The sequence below is a fragment of the Lithobates pipiens genome, unplaced genomic scaffold (assembly GCF_037356315.1).
Source record: "Lithobates pipiens isolate NorthernLeopardFrog02 unplaced genomic scaffold, aLitPip1_a1.2 Scaffold_23, whole genome shotgun sequence".
Taxonomy (NCBI): Eukaryota; Metazoa; Chordata; class Amphibia; order Anura; family Ranidae; genus Lithobates; species Lithobates pipiens.
The window spans coordinates 286,876,217-286,893,360 of record NW_027507785.1 but is presented as its reverse complement, the minus strand read 5'-3'; the positions used below and the strand labels follow the sequence as shown (position 1 = coordinate 286,893,360).

At 44.5% G+C, this 17,144-nt stretch overlaps 1 protein-coding gene across 1 annotated transcript in view; it reads left to right on the top strand.

The window, feature by feature from the left end:
- Positions 1-17,144, top strand: part of LOC143926494 (sodium/glucose cotransporter 4-like) — a 56,022-nt gene that overhangs the window by 18,583 nt on the left and 20,295 nt on the right. The window contains exons 4-9 of the mRNA XM_077450283.1: positions 1,628-1,792; positions 1,885-1,987; positions 2,481-2,561; positions 4,341-4,546; positions 11,711-11,846; positions 14,223-14,330. Coding sequence (XP_077306409.1) covers positions 1,628-1,792; positions 1,885-1,987; positions 2,481-2,561; positions 4,341-4,546; positions 11,711-11,846; positions 14,223-14,330 — 799 coding nt within the window. The remainder of the gene's footprint in view (positions 1-1,627; positions 1,793-1,884; positions 1,988-2,480; positions 2,562-4,340; positions 4,547-11,710; positions 11,847-14,222; positions 14,331-17,144) is intronic.

Below are 17,144 nucleotides of genomic sequence, written 5' to 3'. Positions count from 1 at the left end.
TTTTTTCATAACCTAGCCCTGCTTTAAACATCTCCACAACTTTATCCCTGACCTGTCTGGTGTGTTCCTTGACCTTCATGATGCTGTTTGTTTACTAAGGTTCTCTAACAAACCTGAGGGCTTCACAGAGCAGCTGGGGTTATTAGACATGTGCACACTGAAATATTTTGTTTCGGAATTTCGTTTTCATCTGAAAAACAAATTTATTTAGTTACTCCCAAAATTAGTTTTTATTTATTTTGTTTTGTTAAAAAATGCATTCGTCCGAAAATCCAAAATAATTAAGGTCGAATCTGTCATTGAAGGCTGATGGTGTCTGTCGAATGTTCTAAGAAGATTTGACGGAGCAGCTAAATTGTACAACGCCGCAATCGTACATTTCCGGTCGAATGTTCTGCCTGTAAGCTATAGTAGAATTCTAATGTTGTATGACACTAGTAATTATTATATTTATTAATTATTATTACGAGTCAACCAACATTAGAATTCTTCTATAGCCTATGGGCAGAGCATTTGACCATAAATGTCCACTCGCGGCAACTGCTTCGTCGAATCTTCCTGTTGAATCTTTTCTCTCTATGTCGAATAATATTGGACTAATAGAGTTAGGTTAGGCCCATTCGACCACAGGTTCGATGGACACAGATTGCTATTGTCAGCAACATGTCGAATCTCCTATCTATATCGAACTCCTGTCACAATGAAAATGAAAATAAAGCATTTGTTTATGTTGGATCTTTCAGTTTTTGGATTCTGCACGTTCGATATCATTTGTTAAAACAATAACGAAAATACCCGAAATTCAGAGGAAAATGCATTCGGACGAAAACGAATGCATATGTCTAGTGTTTATACTGAGATTAAATTTGCATTTCCACTAGATTTTAGTTAGGGGTAGCAGAGTAAAGGGGGCTTATTACAAATGCACACCACACTTTTCAGATATGTAATCATAAAAAAAATTGAAAACCACTAAAGTTCCTCCCCGCCAATCAGGAGGCGGTCCGTGAGACCTGTTCCCTGATTGGCCAATGCGTCAGGAGATCCTATTGGATGCCTAGCGCTTAGGCAGAAGAGAGAGGAGACACACGACTGAGGAAGCTGCTGGAGGAGCAGACACCAGAGCCGCTGCCCACACACACGGCGAGAAGACCATGCTGGAGGACACCACCACCTAGATCGGGTAAGTGCCGTGCCACCAGTTGCTACATTTTTTACAAATATGCAAAAAGTGTGGCATGCATTTGTATTCAGCCCCTAAGTCAATACTTTGTAGAACCGCCTTTTGCTGCAATTACAGCTGCACGACTTTTTGGTGTTTATACTGAGATTAAATTTGCAATTGGTTCCACTAGATTTTAGTTAGGGGTAGCAGAGTAAAAAAAAATGTGAAAACCATTTATGATTTTCCTTCCACTTCACAATTATGTGCCACTTTGTGTTGGTTTATCACATAAAATCCCAATAAAATACATTTACGTTTTTGGTTGTAACATGACAAAATGTGGAACATTTTTAAGGGGTTTGAATACTTTTTCAAGGATTGTATGTGTCCCAGTTGTGGCAGTTTGTTACACTATACAGGATGTCCTTTTATTCTACAACCATCCTTGTGCTTTTCCACTAGGCTACCTGGGTGTTGATCGCCCTTGGCTGGATATTTATGCCTGTCTACATCGCTTCTGGTGTGATCACCATGCCGGAGTATTTGAAAAAACGTTTTGGTGGTCGCCGCATCCAAATGTATATGTCGGTGCTTTCCCTCCTTCTCTATATACTTACTAAAATATCGGTGAGTGTAACCAATGGCACAGACATGTCTGGGACGGCTTTAAATGCTCCAAAAAAAAAGGATTTTTGTCTCACGTAGTGCTTGTGTTTCAGACGGACATCTACGCAGGAGCGCTCTTCATTCAGGTCGCTCTAGGCTGGGACATTTACTTGTCTACGATTCTACTGGTTGTTACAGCAATTTTCACCATCGCAGGTTAATACAAAGTACTGGTTATGATTATCTCACATAAAAACAGAGATGTTTACCCCTCCATATGACATCTGCCCCCATCCTCTTTCACTGCACTGTCACCATTAGGCTGGATTCACACCTATGCAGTTTTAGTGCTTTTTGCAGATTTGTACTACAGTCCATTTAACATGGTTTTCTGTGGAACACATTCTGTAGTGCAAATCTGCAAAATGCAAAAAGCACTAAAAATGCATAGGTGTGAATCCAGCCTTATTTAGTCAGGGCAGGTGCCCGTTGCCCTATAGTTCCTCTTGTCAGTCTGTTCCTAACTATTATGAACTGTCCTAGTCATGTAAAATAATCGAACCTAAAAAACAACAGTGCCAATATTTCCAACAGTTATGCTCATGATCATCAGGGACTTAAACCACGCATTCCCTGTAATATTTGGAGTTATTTATTTTTGTTTGTTTTATATTTTTTGATTTTGCAATTTTTTCCTGTCCTCATACAGGAGGGCTGACCGCTGTAATCTACACAGACACTTTGCAAGCCGTCATCATTGTGATAGGTGCCCTTACACTCACCTTCATATGTAAGTATGTCTACACGCCAGTTAGATTGTTTTTCGCCTATACAACCCATACATGGGGCAGAAATGGACCCTTGGAAGCCCCGTGCCATCTAGCTGTGTGCGTGTGTTTTGTTTTTTTTTTGCTTTAGAGTCCATTCACATTTGCATGACTAAAAAAAAATTGTGCAATTTTTCATTGCAACATTAGCCTGCAACTTGTGATTTAGGTGCGACTTTGTTACGACTTTGGCTTTGACCAATGTGATCAATATGTTTGTACTCCACCAAGTCGCTAGACATGTGCAGAATGGATACATTTGTTTAGTTTCCTTTTGGTTTCTTTATTTTCAAACAAATTCCAAATTTTTCAAATCGGTACAAAATTGATCGACAGATTCAAATTCTGTGCCAGCCACCACGTTCTTACCAAAGGATGACTCATCAGCTGTCAGCGGGTTTCCCCACTGACAGCTGAATGTAAAAAAAAAAAAAAAAAAAAAAAAAAAAAGAAGCCGGAAATGCTAAATTAAAAAAAACAGCGTGGAGTCCTCCCCAATGCATACCAGATTTGTATTCTGCAAAAAACTGGTTGATCCTGCTGTTCTGTCTCCCCCTTCTGTTAATTTTTCCACCACAGTTTTGTCTGAGCAGTGTTGGCAGCTCATGCACATGCTCAGTTTTTAGTAGCATTCCTCCCTATCACATCTGAATAGCCCCTATGACTATAAAGTCACACATGTAGGCATATACACAGTGGTAAATGACAGACCACTCCTTCCCTCCTCTATGCCCAATAAACAGCTAAACACAATGGGGGGTGGGATATTACATGTTAATTGATGGAGGCATTACCTCCCTCTTATTCTAAGACACAGGCTGGAGGGGCGTGTCACGGCCTATGATTGGCAAAAAATCATATTTGTATGATGATTTAAAAACGTTTATTGAAATTATTTTTTTATCCTCTGTATTCCAAAGCCTCCTTTTTTTTTTTTTTTAACATGTGGCCAGCAGCAGAGCTGCTCCTGCCACTGTTTCCATACAGATAGGCCGGAAAATAGCTGGGTCATGTGGCAGCCGATTTTTTTTCTTTATTAAAATAATTACAGTGCCATCATCCATATACAGAAATAGAAGGGATACTGTAAATTAAACAGTGTGCGTTTAGTATCACTTTAAAACAAACCTGCACTTTGTCCATTGATATTGGCAATTTAAGTGGTTCTAAAGGCAGAAAGTTATTTTTTTCATCTTAGGTTTTTTTTATCTTAATGTATAGAATGCATCATGTGCAGCAGCCCCCCTAATACTTACATGAGCCCCATCTCGATCTAGCAATGTTGCATGAGAGACTGGGCTGCCCTGGACTCTTCCTCCTGATTGGATGAAACACACAGTGGGGGCCATTGGCTTTCGCTGCTGTCAAAGTCAGTGAGCGAATCAGAGGAGAGAGAGGGTGGGGCCGAGCTGCAGCTCGATGTCTGAATGGTCACACAGAGTAGCGGCTCGGCTCGGGTGCCCCCATAGCAAGCTGCTTGCTGTGGAGGCCCTTAGCAGCAGGAGGGAGGGGCCAGGAGCGCCGGCGAGGAACCCGGGAAGAGGAGGATCTGGGCTACTCTGTGCAAAACCACTGCAGAGAGAAGGCAAGTATAACATTTGTTTTAAATAATAATAATTATTAAAAAAAAAGACTTTAGTATCACTTTACGTTACCCGTGCTTTTATAATAGTAAATAATTTTACTCTGATCCCTATTCCTTGTAACCATACCCCTTATTTTTTTTTATTTATTTTTTTTAGCTTTTCACAAGGTTGGCTGGTACCCAGGCCTGGAGGAAAAGTATATGGAAGCCATACCTCAAGTGATTGTCCCAAACACAACGTGTCATTTACCCCGCAATGATGCCTTCCACATATTACGTGACCCGATCACAGGGGACCTGCCCTGGCCTGGCCTTATATTTGGTGTGACCATATTGTCCTTATTTGCTTGGTGTAATGATCAGGTAAACTATCCTTCTGACTCCACCAATATTGTTCTGTAATTAGAATTCTTAAAGAAAACCTTTAGTAAAAAAAAATATGTAATTAAATTGCATTTTCTAAATTGCTTTTTTACTTCAGTCTTCAGCTATCTAAAGCCACGTACACACGTAGCTGTCTGTCCGACGTACTTAGTCTGGTGGACTTTCCGCCAGACTGTCCGTCGGACTTTCCGAACGGGCTACTTGCCCACACACGGCACTTTTTCAGCGGACTAATACGGCGTACTAAGTCCGCCGTACTATCCGCCCTACTTTTGAAATGAACGGACTCGCCCACACACGCGGAGGAAACTCTGCGAAAATTTCGAGCGCGTCTCCAGGTAGGCGGGGCCCGCGAAGGAGACGTCACTGGCCCCGCCGCCTGGTATGGACTTAAAGGGGAACCCCAACGCCAAAAAAAATCGGCGTGGGGGTCCCCCCAAAGTCCACAACAGACCCTTGTCCGAGCACGCTACCCGGCCGGCCAGGAAAGGAGGGGCGAGCGAGCGCCCCCCCCCTGAGCCGTACCAGGCCCCGTGCCCTCAACATGGGGGGTGCCTTGGGGAAGGGGGGGCCGCGCGGCCCCCCCACCCCAAAGCACCTTGTCCCCATGTTGATGAGGACAAGGGCCTCTTCCCGACAACCCTGGCCGTTGGTTGTCGGGGTCTGCGGGCGGGGGGCTTATCGGAATCCGGGAGCCCCCTTTAATAAGGGGGCCCCCGGATACCGGCCCCCCACCCTATGTGAATGAGTATGGGGTACAATGTACCCCTACCCATTCACCTGTAAAATAAAAGTACAAAAAAAACGCAACACACGAGATAAAATAGTTTATTGCACAGCTCCGGGGGTCTTCCGTCTTCAGGGGTCTTCTCGTAGGACTCCTCCGCTATCTTCTTGTAGCTCTTTTGCTAGCGGAGGAGCCCGGCATTCTTCCTCGCCGCCGGCCTCTTCTTCCGACTTCGGGGGTCTTGTCCCCCTCTTCGGTTCTTCTGCCGGGCCACCGCGCCTTCTACTAGCTCTTTTACAGGCGGTGGCCCGGTCTTCTGTCGCCGTCGCCGCCGCCTTCCGTTCTTCTGTTCTTCTCTTCTTCTTCAGATGTTGCCTCGCCGAGTCCTCCACTCACATGGGTTCATGTCACATGGTGACCCCGCCCCCTTACGATGTCACAGTCCCGGAGGATGCTGGGACTGTCGCCATGTGACATCAACCCATGTGACATGAACCCATGTGACATCCACCGAAGACCCCGCCCCTTGTCCCTATATAAGTCGCCGCGTGCCCGGTCCCTGTCATTGTGAGCGGAGGACTCGGCGAGGCAACATCTGAAGAAGAAGAGAAGAACAGAAGAACGGAAGGCGGCGGTGGCGACAGAAGACCGGGCCACCGCCTGTAAAAGAGCTAGAAAAAGGCGCGGTGGCCCGGCAGAAGAACCGAAGAGGGGGACAAGACCCCCGAAGGCGGCGAGGAAGAATGCCGGGCTCCTCCGCTAGCAAAATAGCTACAAGAAGATAGCGGAGGAGTCCGGCAAGAAGACCCCCGAAGACGGAAGACCCCCGGAGCTGTGCAATAAACTATTTTATCTCGTGTGTTGTGTTTTTTTTGTACTTTTATTTTACAGGTGAATGGGTAGGGGTACATTGTACCCATAGGGTGGGGGGCCGGTATCCGGGGACCCCCTTATTAAAGGGGGCTCCCGGATTCCGATAAGCCCCCCGCCCGCAGACCCCGAAACCAACGGCCAGGGTTGTCGGGAAGAGGCCCTTGTCCTCATCAACATGGGGACAAGGTGCTTTGGGGTGGGGGGGCCGCGCAGCCCCCCCTTCCCCAAGGCACCCACCATGTTGAGGGCACGTGGCCTGGTAAGGCTCGGGGGGGGGGGGGCGCTCGCTCTCCCCTCCTTTCCTGGCCGGCCGGGTAGCGTGCTCAGACAAGGGTCTGTTGTGGACTTTGGGGGGACCCCACGCCGGTTTTTTTCGGCGTTGGGGTTCCCCTTTAAGTCCATACCAGGTGGCGGGGCCGGCGGCATTTCCTTCGCGGGCCCCGCCTACCTGGAGACCCGCTCGAAATGAGGGGACTTTTCTCCGGGCGGGAAAAGTCCGTTCATTTCAAAAGTACGGCGGACTGGCACACACACGGCCGGATTGTCCGCCGAAAGGCGAGTCCGCCGGGAAGATTGGAGTGTAACACGGCATTCTAAGTCCGCCATACTTTCGGGTCAAAAAAGTATGCCGGAGGCTACACACGAGGGGATTGTCCGGCGGACTTGAGTTTGCCGGACTTTTCCACCCGCTTGTTTGATCGTGTGTACGCGGCATAAGCTGTTCATAAAACTGCCAAAAATGTTTATAGAATATCCCCAAAAACTTAAATTCTTGCTTGTGATTAGCTGAATTATTTTAAAAGTGTTTGAGGTTACATTTGTAGGCACCAGTACAGCTCCCCGGGGGCTGCACAAGAGAAAACGAAAAACGTATGGCTATCTCTAGAGGTTGGTACAGCAGCCTATCAATGTATACAAAACAAAAGCTGTTAAGACTCTCCCGAAGGGCTCTTTAATGCCAGCCACCAAAATTCTAACATTGCAGCTTGGAAATTTTAACTCAAGCTGCATAGTTTGACAGGTGGCTCCACCTGTCAAACTCGCCCATTGAGATCAATGGGGTCACACTGCAATGACAAGCCAAAACACTTGGCTTGCTGTTTTGGCATAGTCTCGGAATGTAAAATCGCCATCTGGCAAAAATATATATTTTTTTATATACTGTAGGTATGTATAGAGGGCCAACAATTTACGCAGCGCTTTACATATATATTTTACATTCATGTCAGTCCCTGCCTTTGAGGAGTTTACAATCTAAGGTCCCTAACTCACATTGATACATATAAATATTAGGGCCAGTTAACCTACCAGCATGTCTTTGGAGTGTGGGAGGAAACCGGAGTACCAAAAGAAACCCAGACAGGCACAGGGAGAACATGCAAACTTTAGGGAGGTAGTGCTGTGGCTGGGATTCAAACCAATGACCCCAGTGCTGCCAGGCGGAAATGCTAACCACTTAGTCCCTGTGAGTAGGATTCAGTGTCAAATACCTTGATCGGGCAATTTATTAGGAACACCCATACAGCTGCACATTTATCTAATAGGACAACCACGTGGCAGCAGCGCAGTGATAAAATCTTACAGATACAGGGAAGGAGTTTTAGTTAATGTTCATATAAAATACCAGAATGGGGACAAAATGTGATAAATGTGATCTTGAAAATTGACCAATGTCATTGCTGGTTTTGGATAGGCTGTATTGGGTATTTCTGTAAATGCTAAATTTGGGCGATTTTCATGCACAAGAATCTCCAGTGCAGCCTTTCTCAACCAGGGTTCCCTGAAACCCTAGTGTTCCTCCAGAGAGGTTGATGGAGATTCCTTGCGCACCAAACAATTCCACCTCTTAGATAATACAAATACAGGAGTGTTCTTCCCATTAGCCATCTCACTACTATACTGTGCACTGTAGATCTAGTAATCATTAGCGGGGGTTCCATCAGACCAGAAAGGTAGGTAATCTAATGCTGTGTAAACACGGTCGGACTTTTCTTCAGAAAAGGTCAGGCAGAATCATTCCATTGGATATTCCGATCATGTGTGGACTTCATCCTACTTTTTCTTTCGAAAATTCTGACGGACCTAGAAATAGAACATGTTTTAAGTATTTCCAACACAATCAATTCCTATAGGGAAAACTGTTCGTCTGTATGCTATTCTGACGGACCAAAAACTACGCAAGGGCAGCTATTGGTTATTGGCTATTAAACTTCTTTTTTCTAGTCCCGTTGTACACCTTCGCTTTCTAAACGTTTCAGCAGAACTCTGTCGGAAAGATGGTCAGTTTATTCTGATGGAAAAAACGGTCGTGTGTACGTGGCATAAGGGTTGCCCCATGTTAAAAAGTTTGCCTGAGGTTGCCCTAGAGTTTACTCAGAGTGGTGCAAAAAACAAACATTCATCAAACACCAGTTTTGTAGAGAAAAACACCTTGTTAACAAGAGTGGTTGTAGGAAAGTGGCCAGACTGGCTGGAGCTAAAAAGAAAGGCTATGGTAAATTACAACTGTGGCAAGCAGCAAATCATCTCAGAAGACGCAATGTATCAATACTTGAGATGGATGGGATTCAATAGTAGAAGACCACCAGATGCTGAGGCTGCAGTGGGGTCTGGATCACCTGATCAATTGAAGACTAGCCTGGATGAAAATCAAAGTCTGCTGAGGCACACGGATGGAGGCCAGTAACCCCATTTGAATCCAATAAACCTTTGGAGGGTGGCACAATGGGAAATACACAGCTGCCAAATTGTCAGAATCTTTCAGGAATTTGGGGATTTGGTGGGATATATGTTGAAAAAGCTTTTTTTCCCTGATGAAAGCTGCTTATAATCTTAAGCTTTTGTGACCTTTGTGACCTTCACTGTGAACATAAATGCAGTCAGGTTAAGTACATGTATGGTGGCTGCAGGTTAAGTGGTTCTTTTGTGTACTGTCCACTAGTAAATTCAGAAAAATGGGAGGGGTAAGAAAAAAAACTACGTGTTTGAAACCAGGGAAATAAATGTAATCCACTGCTACAATACACAGATACTTTACAGTGTGAATACATAAGTGTCAGAAACCATGAATCAGACTGAGACAGAAGTACAGTTAAAGCGGGAGTCCACCGGGACTCCGCGTTTTTTTTTTTTTTAAAAGCCAGCAGCTACAAATACTGCAGCTGCTGACTTTTAAATAGTGACACTTACCTGTCCAGCGCGCCCGCGATGTCGGCACCCGAAGCCGATCGCTCGCTCGGCTGCCGGGTCCCGCCGCCATCTTGGGTATGGGAATCAGGAAATGGAGCCTTTCGGCTTCATTTCCCGGTTCCCTACTGCGCATGCGCGAGCCGCGCGGCGCAATCCGGACGGTCCCCGCTGCCTCTGGGAGCTGTGTGTTTCCCAGCAGGCAGCGGGGCACTTGCTGAAGGGGGCGGGCGCTTGCGGAACGTACGCCCCGTTCCGCAGAGAGCTAGCCCGGAAGTGGGTGCAGTTACCTGGATTATCCAGGTAACTGCACCCCCCTCCCCCCTGAAAGGTGCCGATTGTGGCGCCGGAGGGGGGGGGGATTCCGATGAGCGGAGGTCCATTTTAGGGTGGACCTCCGCTTTAAGGGCCGGTTCACACTGCAGGCGATGCGAGGCGACACCGACTTGCCTCGCCGCGACCTGCCGCGACCTCAGCGGCAACTTGCAGATGACTTCTGTATAGAAGTCAATGCAAGTCGCCCCGAGGTCGCCCGAAAGTAGTACAGGAACCTTTTTCTGAGTCGGAGCGACTCGAGTCGCTCCTCTCAGAACGGTTTCATTGTACAGAACGGGGGCGACTTGTAAGATAGCGGCGAGGCGAGTCGTGTCGCCTCGCATCGCCCGCAGTGTGAACCGGCCCTTAATCACACTTGTTTACTTTTTTATTATTATTAAACTTAGTCAAAACATAGCCAGAGTTCAGAAACCGGAACGGATAGTCAGACAAGTCAAAACAACAGGGAGCCAGAGAACGACGTAGTAGAACAGCAAGCAGGATCTAGAGCCAGAAGGAATGTCAGCCAAGCAAGTCTTTAAAAGGAACACAGGACAGCATCTTTAGAGATGTGACCAAGGTGAAGGCGGGGATCATCTGGGCTGGATGGCTTAAGTACGCAGGACTGACGAGCAGGATATTAGCAGGTGAGTCACTGTGGAGAGAGAGGAGCTGGCAAATAGACAGCCGAGCAGCCAGCTTTGAGAAGAAAGGGCTGAGCCAAGCCCTGACAATGAGATATTTGTTCAGCTAAAACATTCTTTCCAAAAATAATATTTTACATTTTTAGAAAGAGAGCACCCAGTGACTCCTATCTGCAATGATCGACATGAAGGTGTCTCTTTTGGATTTGTATTTTTGATGGAATGATGCTTTAGATCAGCCTTTCTCAACCTACCGCTACACAGAGGAACCCCTGAGATAACTTTCAGGGCCTCAGGGAACCTCTCTATAATATACTATATCTGTAACTCATGATACATTCGTGTGATGGTCTGTGGGAAGAATGGTCCTTACATTTGTAGTCATTGGGAAAAATTGCCCTCTTACAGATAGCTAAAAAGATCAATGATGTCAGTGGGAACTTATCTGAGAGGTTGAACTTGCTCAGAGAACCACTAGAAACCTTTGGAGAAACCTTAGGATTCAATGGAACCCTGGTTAACCACTTCCTACCCAGCCTATAACAGAATGACGGCCGGGAAATTGTTCTGTTATCCTGATCGGGCGTCGTATGACATCCAGCTGGATAACACATTGGCGCGCGCCCGCAGGGGCACACAGCCCTGTGATTGCGAGTATGGGCATGTCAGTCTGACACGCCGCATCTTCGATCGTGATAAGAAGCCTCTGACTTCTTACCACGTGATCAGCTGTGACCAATCACAGCTGATCTTTGCATTGATTATCAGCACAGCCCCCATCAGATTTACCCGTAAGCTGCCAATCGGTACCCAGTAAGTGCCCCATCATAACACCCTGCCAGTGCCCAATAAAGTGCCAATTGGTGCGCACCATAGTGCCAATCAGTGTCCATCACAGTGCCAATCAGTGCCCAGCATTAACACTTGTCAGTACCTGCCCAATCAGTGGTGCCTATCAGTGCTGTCTATTAGTGTTTAATGCCACCTGTCAGTGCCTCCTGTCAGAGCCCATCAGTGCTGCATATCAGTGCCGACTATTGGTGCCCATCAATTCTACATATCAGTGCTTCCCCATCAGTGCCACCTTATCCATGCCAACTCATCAGTGCCCATTGGTGCCACCTCATCAGTGCCCGTCCGTAAGGGAGAAAACTACATTTTATAACAGAAACAAAGAAAAACTTTTTTTGTTTTCAAAAATGTTGGTCTTTTTTAGTTTGTTTAGCAAAAAATAAAAACCATAGAAGTGATCAACTACCACCAAAAGAAAGCTTTATTCGTGGGAAGAAAATTATAAAAATGTAGTTGGCAGGAAGGGGCGAAAGTGTCTGGTATTGAAATGGTTAAGTAATCCTGTTTTAGACCCTTGAGTTCAGCATTTTCATATTTTTCTCTTAGATTATGGTGCAGAGATCTCTGTCAGCTAAGAATCTGTCGCATGCCAAAGGAGGGTCCATTCTTGCCGGGTACTTGAAGCTGTTGCCTATGTTCTTTGTTCTAATGCCAGGCATGATTAGCAGAGCTCTATATCCAGGTACATGTTTAATGGACATATATGCGTGGACCAAATGTTTTAAGCCCCACTCTGACTTGTCAAACCACACTTGTTCCCACTAAAGCCACTACAAGTCTTAACCAGATTAAATGTCTTCTATAAAAGGGACATTTTATCATTTCTAGCAGTAGCATTGCCAAGGAAAACGCTTATCAATGCCCCAAAATAAGCAGGTTTTGTAGATACTCCTCATTTTTCTCTTCCCGCTGTAAAATTTAACTATAACATTTTCCGTAAAGATCTTGTACTATCTCTAGCATTACATTCTTTTATGAACCTTACTTATTTACTTGCATGACTCATCCTGGCATCTCTGGTGCCTCCTTCTGTTTCCAGAATGTTGGCGAACATTCTAGAAAATAGTGGGCAGAAGGTAGGAGGGTAACAAAAAGCAAGATACTCACAATGGCTTACACACAGCTTACAAGTAATGAGAAATATTTTATAAAAATATTATTTTTATTTTCAATGGGTAAAATTGCAGCAATAACAAAAAGAAAAGGGGATGGGAAGGGGAACATATGGAAAAGGAGGAACGCCAAAGAGCTCTGGTATACACAAAACAAACATATGAGATGTCTATGTAACATTTAACAAAAAGATCCACAAATGGTATATCTGTGGATATTACTGTTTAAAATAACCCTGATGCGTTTCAATCATAATTTTGTATGTAATCTTCTTCAGGGAGATGCAGACGTCTATAACATATGAATACAAAATATTAGCAATATTGACATCAATAACATAATCATTGAGAATAAAGAGCCTGTATATGCAGGAATACAAAATTAATAAAGAGTCCTACTTTTGATACAAGAAATATTTGAACAGCCACAGCAGAAAGACAAAACGTCACAACACATCAGGATATGCTCACGGTGGTTCACCATCCAGAAAGTGGGCAGGGAGTCCAGTTCTGTCTACAAGAGGTCATACTCAATTAGACGTGCAAGGATAGGAGGAGACACAGATGTGCATATGGTATATATAATATCTAGGGATGAATTGGCTTCGACTTTATTATTTTTTTAAGGCTATCCTTTGCACTGATACAAATTCTATGCTTTGTGCTGAAGAAATGTATTTCCCAGATTCAGTGCGTCACCTGGGGGATATAAAATTTCCAACAGGTGTATACATACGTATAGAAATTTATAACCTATCTCTATAGAGGTAAAGCTACATTCAATAGATATAATTACCTTGTTTAACTATCAATCAAACCAGTGTATAATATGTTGATTTGTCCAGTATGTCAGAGCAGGTGGCTAGTTGTATGTTCATCACAAGATTAGGGGTATCATCAGTTCCTCACTGTTAAAACACCCACATGCTGCATTGAACAAGACATATACACACACGAACACATACATATACACACACACACACACACATATATATATATATATATATATATATATATATATATATATATATATATATATATATATATAATGTATATGTGTAAAAAAAAAAATATTAATTTTTTTTTTCTGTGTGTCCCCATGCAGGTCTTTTGGTGGTTTCCTTTTCCGGTTGGATAGTCGGGGCTCTTTACTTCTGTCTCCTGGCATAGGGTGGGGGGGGGACTCCAGGGTCTGTCCCTCCCGCTATACCTCTGGCATTAGCTGGGGATCTCCCTCCACGTCAGCAAATTAGTTCTTTTATTAATCCCTTTTTTTTATATGTAGTTTGGAGCACATCTGCCTCCAGCCGCCTAAGCGATGACTCCTGGGATATCGGCGTCATCTACCCCAGGAGTCCATGGGAATCGCGTAAAACCTGAAATCTTGTGCCATTTCTTGTGCCATGCGAACGGGTATGACCAGGATGTCCTGATTGCTATAGCAACCTGTCAGGAAGTGGCATTGCTGTGCAGGCACGAGATCGGGAGGAAGCATGCTAGGTAGCCAGCTGCACCGAACCCCAGAAATTAAGAGAAGAGGGCTTCAGATGTCCACAGTATGATCAATTTCCAACTATTTAAATCTAAACTAAAAGGAACAAATATTTGACATTATCTAAAATTTCCGGTATGTGTATATGATTAGAGCAAAGTGTTTAAAAAAAAAAATTATTTGGAGGATTTGTAAATCTCAGGACTGGGTGGACAAAAATACTACAAAATAGCTCCCATATGGGTATTTTGTTTGAGAATATAGCTGTTTAAATAGAGATCACCTGTAATATAGCTTAATATAACAAGACTAAAAGCTCAGGCTCTGCCAACATGTCTGTATTAAACCTTTCCTACCCATTATTGTGAAAATGTTGGTCTTTTCATTGTCAATTGCCTGGATAAACCTACAGAGGAACTAGAAAGCTCTTAAAATGATGAATCTTTTTTCCCAGATGAAATTGGTTGTGTGGACCCCTCAGAATGTATGAAGTACTGCGGCTCAGAAACAGGCTGTGCAAACATTGCCTATCCCAAGCTGGTGATTACTCTCCTGCCTGTAGGTAAGATGGCTCCACTTGGAGAAGAGTCAGGTGTTCTATAAGTAATTTCTTGAAAGGACTGTATTTTAATGGCACTTATGGGCCAGGGCTTAATGCAGAAGGTTATGGGGGGGCACCAAGTCTTAAAGTGCTACTAAACCCAGGACCCTGAGGCAGCATTACTCCTGACCCTCTGTCTGGACAGTGCTGATTGGCCCTGTATCTATCACATGCACATGCAAACTCTATAGCAATACAGACACACCAAACTGAGCATGTGCAGAGTGACTCCAAAAGCTCTGTCTTATCAGGAGATGGATTGGGGGCAGTGAAAGAAGGAAAGAATCTGAGAAGACAGGATCAAACGGCCTTTTTACACAATGCGAAGGATTAACCCCCTTAGATTCCACAGTGAGTATATCAAGCATGCTTTACTGCATATACAGACTGATTTTACTGTTGTGGGTTTAGTAACACTTTAAAGTGGTTGTAAACCCTTACAAACCACTTTGACCTACAGGTAAGCCTAGATTAAGGCTTACCTGTAGGTCCAAGAAATATCTCCTAAACCTATACAGGCGCACTGAGCGCGGTATCGTCAATGACGAAGATGGCGCGTGTGTTGGCTCCCGTGCGCATGCGCGGGAGTGACGTCATCGCGGCTTCGCCGAATGACAGCGGCAGAGCTGCGAGACCCCACCGAGAAGATGGATGTGCCGGACTACAGGGGACAGCGGCGACTTTGCTGGCTCCTGTGTCAGGTAAGTGACACATAATGGGCTACTATGCGATGCATAGTAGTCCATTATGCTTTGCCTTTGCAGGGAATGAAAGAGGAAGTAACCCCATCAGGGTTTACTTCCTCTTTAACATTTACAAAGTGCAATCGTTTTCAACTAATTTTGTTTCCATTATCTACCTTCCTCTGGACATTTTGTGTCTTAAATTCACAAGAAAATTGTAGGGGGCAGGAGTGCAGTAGATGTTGCCTGGAGTCAGAAGTCACTGCAATTTAGTAAAACATAAAACCATCAAGGAAGTTGTCAGGATATAGGCAATGTTGTTGCTGACTTGTTCTGAGTACTCGGTTGCCCCCAGGTCTTACAGTGGTGTGAAAAAGTGTTTGCCCCCTTCCTCATTTCCTGTTCCTTTGCATGTTTGTCACACTTAAGTGTTTCGGAACATCAAACCAATTTAAACAATAGTCAAGGACAACACAAGTAAACACAAAATGCAATTTGTAAATGAAGGTGTTTATTATTAAAGGTGAAAAAAAATCCAAACCATCATGGCCCTGTGTGAAAAAGTGATTGCCCCCTTGTTAAAACATACTATAACTGTGGTTGTCCACACCTGAGTTCAATTTCTCTAGCCACACCCAGGCCTGATTATTGCCACACCTGTTCACAATCAAGGCATCACTTAAATAGGAGCTGCTTGACACAGTAAGGTCCACCAGAAGATCCTTAAAAGCTACACATCATGCCGAGACCCAAAGAAATTCAGGAACAATTGAGAAAGAAAGTAATTGAGATCTATCAGTCTGGAAAGCGTTATAAAGCCATTTCCAAAGCTTTGGGAATCCAGCGAACCACAGTGAGAGCCATTATCCACAAATGGCGAAGACATGGAACAGTGGTGAACCTTCCCAGGAGTGGCCGGCCGCCCAAAATTACCCCAAGAGCGCAGCGACTACTCATCCAAGAGGTCACAAAAGACCCCACAACAACGTCCAAGGAACTGCAGGCCTCACTTGCCTCAGTTAAGGTCAGCGTTCATGCCTCCACCATCAGGAAAAGACTGGGCAAAAATGGCCTGCATGGCAGAGTTCCAAGGAGAAAACCACTGCTGAGCAAAAAGAACATCAAAGCTCGTCTCAATTTCTCCACAACACATCTTTATGATCCCCAAGACTTTTGGGACAACATTCTGTGGACCGATGAGACAAAAGTGGAACTCTTTGGAAGGTGTGTGTCCAAGTATATCTGGCGTAGAAGGAACACTGCATTTCATAAAAAGAACATTATACCAACAGTAAAATATGGTGGTGGTAGTGTGATGGTCTGGGGCTGTTTTGCTGCTTCAGGACCTGGAAGACTTGCCGTGATAAAAGGAACTATGAATTCTGCTGTCTACCAAGAGATCCTGAAGGAGAATGTCCGACCATCTGTTCGTGTACTCAAGCTGAAACAAACTTGGGTTCTGCAGCAGGACAATGATCCTAAACACACCAGCAAGTCCACCACCGAATGGCTGAAGAAAAACAAAATGAAGACTTTGGAGTGGCCTAGCCAAAGTCCTGACCTGAATCCTATTGAGATGTTGTGGTATGACCTTAAAAAGGCCGTTCATGCTCGAAAACCCTCTAATGTAACTGAATTAGGACAATTCTGCAAAGATGAGTGGGCCAAAATTCCTCCAGGACGCTGTAAAAACCTCATTGCACGTTATCGAAAACGCTTGGTTGCAGTTGTTGCTGCTAAGGGTGGCCCAACCAGTTATTAGGTTTAGGGGGCAATCACTTTTTCACACAGGGCCATGATGGTTTGGTTTTGATTTTTGATTCACCTTTAATAATAAACACCTTCATTTACAAATTGCATTTTGTGTTTACTTGTGTTGTCCTTGACTATTGTTTAAATTGGTTTGATGTTCCGAAACACTTAAGTGTGACAAACATGCAAAGGAACAGGAAATGAGGAAGGGGGCAAACACTTTTTCACACCACTGTATACACAATGCTATAGTGCCTGGCCACCACACCAGGGCAGGAGCGAACTAAGCAAAGCAAACGGGTACTTGCGATTAGCAGACAGGTAGCACGGTTCTATGACA